The following is a 9,950-nucleotide window of genomic DNA, read 5'->3' as shown; positions in this document are numbered from 1 at the left end:
GGGGGGTTGGGACAGGTGGAAATCCAGGGAGTGGGTTCAACCAGAAGTTAAAACAAGAGTATGTCAGATGAAAAAAATGAATTTCTGTCGGGGCCTGACTCAGTGCCATGAGAGCAAAGCAAACTCAAGAGGCCAAGTCTGACCATAACTGCGTCAGAGCATTTGCAGCGTCTGTTGTGAAAGCCTTGGACTCTGAAAACACAAACCAAGCCAAAGGTGCCTGAGGCCTAAAACAAAAGACCCATATTCCTCCATACATATTACACATATTAAAAACCTGGTTTTAAAAATAAGATACCAAGTATTTGTCAGCACTACATTAATATTTGTTTGTTTTTCCTCATCCAAATTTGTTAATCTGTTTCACTACTTAAAATTAAATGTGCATTCTCCAACATGTGAGACTGCTCCTTTAAGCTGGCAAACAGTTTCAGTCCACATCCCAAAATAATTTCTACTCTGTTGTCTCCATCATTTGAAAGACAGGGATATCTTGTTTTGGACTGAAACTCTTTAGTGGATTAGATGGATGTCATTAGAGAAGACTTCAGAAGGTCTGCTAGCAACACACACACAGATGTCCACACAGCTGAGCTGAGCCAACATGCAGTAGGAGTGTACTTTTGTTTACTTGAAAGACAAAGAGTACTCTGTCTTTGTTTAAAAGCCCTGTGTGTACTGTATGTGTGCTTGAGCCAGAAAGAGGGAATGCATGCTTGTGTGTATGTATGTGTGTGGTAAGTGTAGATGAAGGTAAGACTGTGCATGTACGTGTGTTTCTGTGTAAACAAGGACATTTGCTAGTGTGAGTACATGCATACTATTTTAATATGTGTGTGTGTGTGTGTGTGTGTGTGTGTCTGCTTCCAATTAACTCTAATGAGTTTCTGTCTTACCTCCGGTCTCAACAAATCTCAACATGAGTCGTTACTTAACACACATACACATGCACACCAGCAATGTATTCCCATGAACCCAGTGCTCTGTCTCCTGGTGTACAGCAACACACACACACAAACGCGTCATACACAGTCCCCTGCTGTCTGCTTGTTTGGCTTGGATGGCCATGGGGAGAGGAGAGATGAAGCAAGGAGGAGAGAGATACAGACACTCCTAAAAGAAACACTCATTTTTCTGTAATATTTCTGCAATATTTTTATAATATTCCTAATACTTTTTAGACCACAGACAGGTGTAGAGTGAGAGAAGAAGAAAAGGAGCGACATGAGATAGAGAAAACATTAAGTCCTTAGTGCGTGATCCGGTGACGCAGCACATCTACGTCACCTGGACAAGGTCAACAGACAGAAAATACCCGCTGTCTGGCTCCAGTGTCTCTGGCTGAGACACCCGGGGAGATAAATAGTGGAAGGTCTCTGGTTATTTACCACAGTCCTTAACATGGACTCTCTGCTCATCACTCACTGTTCGCATGTTCTGGGTTGTACGAGAAGCTCTGGCCTTGGTGCATAGAACACTGTGTTTGTGAAGCAGACCGTCTTCATTAGCTAAGGTTTTGGAGAACAGCAGAAGTAAATCTTTACTATTATCAGTGGTGGAAGAGCTACTCAGACTGTTTACTTAAGTAAAAGTACAAAAGTATTGGAATAAAATATACTTAAAGTACCAAAAGTAAAAGTACCCCTAGTCTTTACAATATCATATGACTAATGACACATTCTCTTGAGATGTGAGAGGGTGTCAGACTTTAGTCTTTTAAAAGTCTTTTCTGAGTCTTATGATAGTCTCCTGGAATAAAAAGTACAATAGTTGCCTCTAAAATGTCAAAAGTATTAAGTCAAAGTATGAAGTAACAGAAAATGAAAATACTGAAGTATAGATACCTCAAAATTATACTTAAATGAAGTACTTGAGTAAATGTACTTAGTTACTTTCCATCATGATTATCAGTACAGATATTAGAAACCTCGTGTGTCTGTAAACTCTATTGCTTTATTTAGTGTTAAAAGTGAGACTAAATACAAATGTCCTGCTATTGGAAAACATAATACAACAGCAAATGAATAAAAATATTTTATCAGCTCATAACTGTTGTTGCTGTTGATGCGAGTTTGAGTCCAAGTTAAAAGACAGAGAGTTAGTGTGTGTTTATATGCACTTGCCCATCTGTGGACAGGAACGTGTTTGTTTTTACAGCAATCAGCAGGATCTCCAGATATGACGGAAGCCAAGTCGCACAGCGGAGGGGAAAACGTCTTGGAAAACAAATGGGCCCTGTCTAAGACCAGGCTGCTATCTAATAAATGTTCTCAAAGAGGAAAAAAAAAAAAAAAAAACAAAACAGCCCATTGGCCAAATCACATCCACATGACACAGGTACACGTCTCTCCCTCTGCATCTGAACCCTCTCTACTTCTTCAATCCATCTTTTCTGGACTCATCTGTCAGTGTTGCTTTTACGGACTAATACCACACAATTAATATTTGTACTGTGTGTTTCTGAAACACTGGCAATGCTAAAAGGAAACTCAGGGGATTAGAGTCACGGCGAAATGAGCAGGTGCTGGTGTAGCTTTGCACCGTGATGAATGAAACAAACATTTTTCATATCTCTAAACAATTATTAATGTTTAAACCTCAAATTAGATGACTTTTAGCCATTTTTTTCATTGTCTACCGGTGAGTTGTCTTCCAAAATCTACTGCCTGCAAAAATGTAAGACAGCATTTTGCAGTTTGATCCATCTATACTTACTTACTCAAGCAGGTGCAGGTTAATTAACTCAAGAGGTTTCACCTGTGTGCAATGTTTAAAGAAGCAGCTATAGTGTGAGGATGTGACACCGACGAAGGCTGGGACCAGTCTGTCTTCTTGCAGAATCCAGTGATCTCGTGCTATTGGGTGTAATTTATAATTATTGGACATTATCACAACTCAATTTCCACATAGTTGACTCAAATCTGTGAGCTGTCTCCACTCAAAACTCTTGCTTTGTATTTTTTAGGAATGATGATAAGTGATATTTATCATGGCAGCTTTTGGTGCATTAATAGCAGTTATGATAAATCAGCAATTATTAGTCCTCAAAATAATCTCTAAGTCTTGTGCAAAACCTTCTAGAGACACATGTGAAGAGAAACTGATTAACTTCAATCATGTAATTTTTTTTATATGACCAAAAACAGGTCAATCTGGAGAATTTTAACCCTGATGAAATGCATGCTGGGTAGTATATGTAAATACCTTAATGGGTTAACAATTCATTGTACATTTAGCCAACTAGAAAGCTAATTTACTCCATGTAAAATGTTTCCTGTCTTCTCCAACTAAAAAACATGTTGGCAGACCTTTGTAATGAAACACAATTTAAAATTCAAATGCATCAGGCTTCACCTTTGTTGAAGTAGCAGATGAGTTTGATTTGTTGGCACAGTTTGACTTTTGATAATTAAAATTTCTCAGTCCTGCAAACTTATAACTGTTATTTATGCCAACAAATACAAGTTGCAGTTTTTACAATGAGGGTTGCAAAAGCAAAACATTGGCCTCTTTTCTTAAATCATCAAATCTTAAAAAAAAAAAAAGTTTCATTTCAAAATTCACTACCCACTCAACATTTAACCCTTCGAAGCTCTTGCTAAAAAAAAGTGATACAATCCATCTCACGATGACCTCAGTTATAACTGAGAAATTAATTAGTAACAAAAAGTTCAAGAGTTACAAATACAGGGCTAATTTATAAATAAATCTTGCCTAACAGGAAAACAAAAATCGAAGATAAAACGAGTGATGGTCTCATTTTCTAGCTTGTCCATGAACTTGAAACGCAAAAAGACATTAGAAAAACAACAGCGACACAAACTCCCAAAAGGGAAACAGAACAGGAAAGTAACTCTTTCAGCTCATTGTTGGTACATCCCAACGTTGACCAACCACTTTCCCTGCATCATAATCTGTCAAATCATCTACGGCACCAGACTTACGAAATAATGAACACTGATAGGAAATGCATGGAAAAGAATGAGAATTCCAGCTTTTCTGCCATTTTGTAAACAAATGAATTTCCCTCATTTTAACACACGCACTCGACTCCGGTGATGTTTCCGGTGATTGAGCCCGTGACTCTGGGAGCCGACACATCCCCGACGGCAATGAGGGGCAGGACAGGATGTGGCTGCAGACAGGAAAAGAGGAAGTAGGAAGTAAAGGGACGGGATGCTTCCCTGCTGCCAATCTGGGACCAGAGACGTCCTCCCTTCCTGTGTGGCTCTGAGACAGATACACATTCGTACTTATTTCTGTTGCTTTTACTAGAGATGAGGGGATTCCAAGCCATGCGGATATGTTTTGGCATGTGTAAACTGTACCTGTCCCAAGAAGCTGTTTAATGCCAGTCTACAATCATCAGTATTTTTACCATAAATCTGGAAAGGAGACCTCAGAATCACTGTCAACAGCTCTGGGTTTTTCAGATTCAGAGTGAAAATATAACTAATATATACTAAAAACTGGAAAAACAAGAAAGGTCCCAAAATTTAGAGGGGGTTTAGGGGTGTGTGAATATAAAAATGAAAACGATTACTGTGCCAACCCCAGTGTCATAGATTTGGAACCTACAAACAACCATATGCTTCAGTTTTGAGTCATTCTTTACTTTCTATCCAGACAAGCACAAAATGCATTCAATCTTCTTCAAAAACAAAACAAATACAGACAAACTCAGCACCCAGTTCATCAGACATACTAACTGACCTTTGACCTCTGTGCCTATTCTGAGCAGACCCCATATTGGTGCCCTATGATTCACACGGAGATTGACTCCACCACGATCACACAATGAGGAAGGTGGGGGGGTCAAGCCAAATCTGCAAACCACTAACAGACAATACAAGTCAACGGGTTAATGACTTTCGACCTAACGGCTTCAAGCTTCAAAAAGCACTTTTACTTTTGTTTTTATAAGATATTGCAGCATAATAAGTGTGATAGAAGCAGGGCTATTGTGTGCGTTATCTGCAATGTAGCATTTTGTCTGGTAATCAGTCAATATTACAGCACTATTGTTGATGTGACTGGCCAACTCTGATGTTTGTGTTTTTTAGACTACTATATTTAGTCATTTCTCCAAGAACATGCCAAAAGACTGTATGTACACCCTTGTGAACACTGAGAAAAAAAAAGATAAGAGTGATTTAATTAAAAATAAACTTCTTTAACAAAGTATTGTAAACAAAATTAAGCCAACATTATTTGTCTGGATTAACAAACTGAAACAGCCTGGAGTGGCTGCTGCTGGATGCTCTATACTAGTCGAATCATCACTTATTATGTCAGTTATGACATTTGAAACATGACAGTACAGCGAAAAAATAAGTATCTTACTTCAACTTGAGCCTTTTTAATAAATAAAGAAAACTTCATTGTGCAACTTCCTACCTGATCGCCATTTGTTTCCTGCAGTTTATCGAGGTTATCATACTACTGAAATACCAAAAAGTTATAAAACTGACCAATATATTATCTGACTGTAATGAATGTGTGTATTCATGTGGTTTTGTCTACAAAAGAGCAGAAGGGTGGACTCACACACACACACACTAACTAAGGGAATACAAAGGTAGTTTTTGTTCCCTGTGTCGCTGGAACTTCAGCTTTGCTTGGTCATCGTGGATAAGTGCCCCTCTTATCGAGCACAATGGGCACAGACAGAGCTACGAACAAGCACACACACACACACACACACACACACACACACATACACATACATCTATTTAAAGTTGCGTAGTGCTATGACTTGAGTAGAAAATTACCTTCATAATAGATCTATAAAACCTACTAAACTGGAAAAAGAAGCCAGTAAGTACTTAAGTATTCAAAATAAAGCCATTAGGGTTGGTTTGTTTCTTACATTATTAAATTCAAGGAGAAAATTTGTGTGCCTTCATCTTCTGTTGCAGCTGCCTGCGCTGATAGTTGCTGTGTTTTCAATGAGTGCTTCTTAATGAGGTCAAAAGCTATTTAGGGCCACTGGATGGAGATGGCAAGAAACAAAAGGCACCTTCATCACGGTCAAAACACACACACACACACACACACACACACACACACAGCTATTCATTCATTTGACCAAGACAAGGTCCAAAAATGAGTTGCTGGAGAAAGAGACAGAAGAAAGACAGATGGTTCTACTGATTTCTATTTGGAAAGAGGATGGGTGGTATTTGATTTATCAGTTACTGTGATGAAACATTGAGTGTGACTACATGTCCATCCTTGTAAATTACTGGGACATTTTCCTTCCTTGCTAAATTAAATAAAATAAAAAAAATCTCACACCTCAGTAAGTACATATGTTTACATCCATGCTATGACCTATCATGATGAATAACCCCATCCCATGTTTACTGTGATTTGCATTTATTTGCTTTCTCTCCAAGTGTGAGATGAGACTGTCTATATCAGTGCTGTGTGTGTGTTACCACTTAGCAGGGGGAAACAACAAGCTTGGCTTTCTCCAAAGTTAGAAAAAAAAAAAAAAAACCTCACTAATTAGCATGACGGTTTCAGGGGGGTTGCATGTTGTAACCATTTCTTGACCAGCTGCAGTTTATTCATTCGACTAATAGTTCAATGCTGCTGCCAGATATGCTCAGTGAGTTCAGTCACTGGACCTGCTCGTTGTTTGACAAGACATTTTTCCAGCACGTTACTCCCTTTAAACAAAAACAAACTTTTTTTTTTTTTGCATTTCTGTATGTGTATGGAAAAAACTAACAAGATACATCACTCTCCCCAGCTTTAATCTATGGACCTTTATTTTACAGCTCTGAAGGTGCCGGGAGCTGTTTACCCCTTCTTTCAGTCTTTGTGCCAGCGCTTCCTGAACCACTGGCACACATCAGTTATATTTTGACACCACCAACAACTTAAGTCCAGGCCCCACACAGAGAGCCGAAGTCATGTCATCACATCCAGTTAGCCTCTGTTCCACTAGCTTCAGTGACTCTATGCAATCTCTCATTCAGCATTTTTTCTATTGGTCATTATAAGAAAACTAAATGTGTTCCTCTGGATTTTTTTCCATATTGTAAGACGAGCCACCAACCACTACAACAATTATTACTGAATGGTGAAACCTTTGTGGTTTTAACAAGGTTAATAAACTTTTTTTTAGCATAGCCTATTAGGCTGCACCTTTAATTTAGTTTTCTTATTCTATTTTTATTCTACTTTAGTGTCTTAAATGGTATGGGCATTCAATATTAGGTGAGAGAGAAACAGTATTTCGATTTTTCTGTATGTCCTGCACATATGGTGAATTGACAATAAAAATCTTTGATCTTGATCACTCTGCAGCACAGCAGTACATGTATTATTATATACACACATTATACGTAATGTATTTACTAGACTCTTCTTGACTTCACACATCATTCATCTACTGGACTCGTCTAGACTTCGGCAGTGCAAGTAGCACAAAACTAACTGTGTGTTTGTGATATTAGTCTCAGTTCTCAACTTTTTAAGTTGTAAAATACATAAGAAGATGTGTAATACCATTTCTAGCCATTTCTCGACTCAGGACCTCAGTTTAATTTTCCTGCCAGTCAACCGGCATCAACTGGTGACATTTCAGCCTCGATGGGCTCGGGCTTCTGGGAAACGGTGTTCATTAAAGCCCGGTAGCAACACAAAGATTACATAAATGTCAATAATTCATTTAGAAAAATATATACCATTATAGCGTACGCAAATGTTGTCATGCTCACAACATACTATTGAAAACAACTGTGTTCCAAAGCTGGCTCTTTAGTTATTAGCCAGATTAAAAATCTCAAAAGGATTTTTTTTCTTTTGGATCACAACCTGGAAGCTACAGTTTCATTTCGGCTCTCTACTGAGGTCCCGCCCCCAGTTTGTGAACCACTGCTTTATGCTAAGCTAGACTAGATATCCTGCTCCATACTAAAATTTATATCAATCTTTTCATCTCACTGTTGGAAATAAAAAGCTATTAAGCACATAATCCCCAAATTGAGTTAAAATCTGAGTTAAGATTTGTATGGTTCCCTCTCCTTTGATAAATCCATATACAGTATTGTAAATAAAACTGCACCTTGCTGCCAAATAAGCAGGAGAGAAAGGACCCTGTGTTAGATGAGGCAGACAGAGAAGACCTGTCAACACTACTACCATTCTCTTCTCTCACATATACACAGTCTGACTGACCTGGAGACAAACTCCTTTATTGAGAAGCACGCCGCCATCTTTGATTAGATGGAGTGACTCAGCAGACAGTGAACACAAGATGTGTTTGTATTTTTAATGTGTGTATGTGTGTCTGATTTTTTTTTTTCTTGCTTGACAGTGCAATAGAATAAGCATGTTTTTGTTCATCTGAGAGTATGTGTGACTGTGGCCCTAAGGGACTGTGTATGTGTGTGTGTGTGCTGTCATACCTCGTGGTCTGGTATCTCAGAGGAAAGAGTCTTTCCCAGCACTGCTGCCGTCAAGTAGGTCCAACAACGAGCCGTATTAGCCAGGTTATAACCTCCTGATGAGAGAGAGACACAGAGAGAGGAAAGTTGAGAGGTCCATAATAAAGTGGTTATATACTGTATACAAGTTCTTAAAATCCAAACTCGTTTTGGGAGAGGCAAAGGTGGATCTGTTTTATTTCAGTAAATCTAGCAACTACAAGATAAAGGCAATCTGAAAAAGATATAAAGGGAGAGAAAAATACACATTTTCAAGTTTAGCCAGTGTCAGTGTGGACACAGCCGAAATCTGACGAAAATACACATTTTCAAGTTTAGCCAGTATTACTGTCGACACAGCTGAAATCTGACTCATCACAACAGGTTGGAAGAAAAATAGGTCAGAAAAGTTATCAACTCTGTCACACAAAAGCAGGATTGAAAGGGAAAGAATGAAGGATAAAGAGGATGGACTTCAGTAAAGTCTAGAGAACCAAGGAGGAGAGGAGGATGTAACGGAGAGAAAGTACGCAGGACAGAGTGGGAGGGAGAACATAGAAGAGAGGTAGGATTGTAGTGGAGTAAAATGGCTTCATTGTGTCATATAATTAGTAGCTATCATCTGGCTAAGGGCTGAGGGGTCTGGAACAGACCACTGTGTGTCTGCGTGTACTGTATACTTGCATTTAATTGTGCACAAGTGAGTGAAACACTGAAATTCAAAAAAATACAAACATATGCAAAAGACATGGTAACGTTGGCCGCCTTTCATTAAAGAGTATTTTACTGCACCGAGTACACATGTGCATCTGTGCTCATACACAGGAACACAGCACTCGCATATTTCACACATGCATACACACTGACACGTAGACACGTCTATGCATTCACACACAAAAACATCAAATCAGCCAGAATAATAAACACACATGCAGAGTACCTCCTCCCAGCAGCAGTGTAGGTAGCTGCCACTGCAGGACATACTGCAGACACTTGCCGACCCCAACTGGGGTCATGTTAAAGGAGCACATGGGGTCCCCCGCCATGGTGTCGGCACCCAGCTGCATCACCACAGCCTCCGGGTTGAACTGTGCCCGTACTTCCTGCATCACGCTGCAAAACATGGAACCATGTTGTTAACCAGGGATGATGCGGGCTGGGTCAGTCAGGAGCCAGGATGTTTGAACTCAATACTAATAATAATAATAATAATACTGAAGTAGTGTCCAAAAATGACCAAATACAGCATAATACTAGTAGGTTTTATCAGCGTCTGTCCAGCTGTGGCTTCTGTTCTAGACAGCATTATACTTTGGACCCCCTCTGTAGTCAGCTCAGGGCCCTTAAAATAGAAGAATTGCAACATTGAGGGCTCAAAAACAGCAGTGGTCACATGGCTCATGTAGCTTCAAATATTGCTAATTTTCACTGTTAATGCTAAAGGGTTTTGAGTATTCAGTCTAGGAGAAATTGTCCACTGGAAAATTCTTAGTTTAAGCCCTCAAGCTGAAA

The 9,950-nt window shown here is 39.1% G+C and overlaps 1 protein-coding gene across 1 annotated transcript in view; it reads right to left on the bottom strand.

Annotated features, from left to right (window-relative positions):
• The window catches only part of hdac8 (histone deacetylase 8), a 27,909-nt gene that overhangs the window by 12,213 nt on the left and 5,746 nt on the right, over positions 1-9,950 (bottom strand). Inside the window, exons 8-9 of the mRNA XM_020623723.1 lie at positions 9,379-9,551; positions 8,421-8,515 (exon numbers count right to left, since the gene is read on the bottom strand). Of these exons, the coding sequence (XP_020479379.1) occupies positions 8,421-8,515; positions 9,379-9,551 (268 nt within the window). The remainder of the gene's footprint in view (positions 1-8,420; positions 8,516-9,378; positions 9,552-9,950) is intronic.

The sequence above is a fragment of the Monopterus albus genome, unplaced genomic scaffold, assembly GCF_001952655.1.
Source record: "Monopterus albus unplaced genomic scaffold, M_albus_1.0 scaffold308.1, whole genome shotgun sequence".
NCBI lineage: Eukaryota > Metazoa > Chordata > Actinopteri > Synbranchiformes > Synbranchidae > Monopterus > Monopterus albus.
This window is presented reverse-complemented; position numbering and strand designations above follow the sequence as displayed.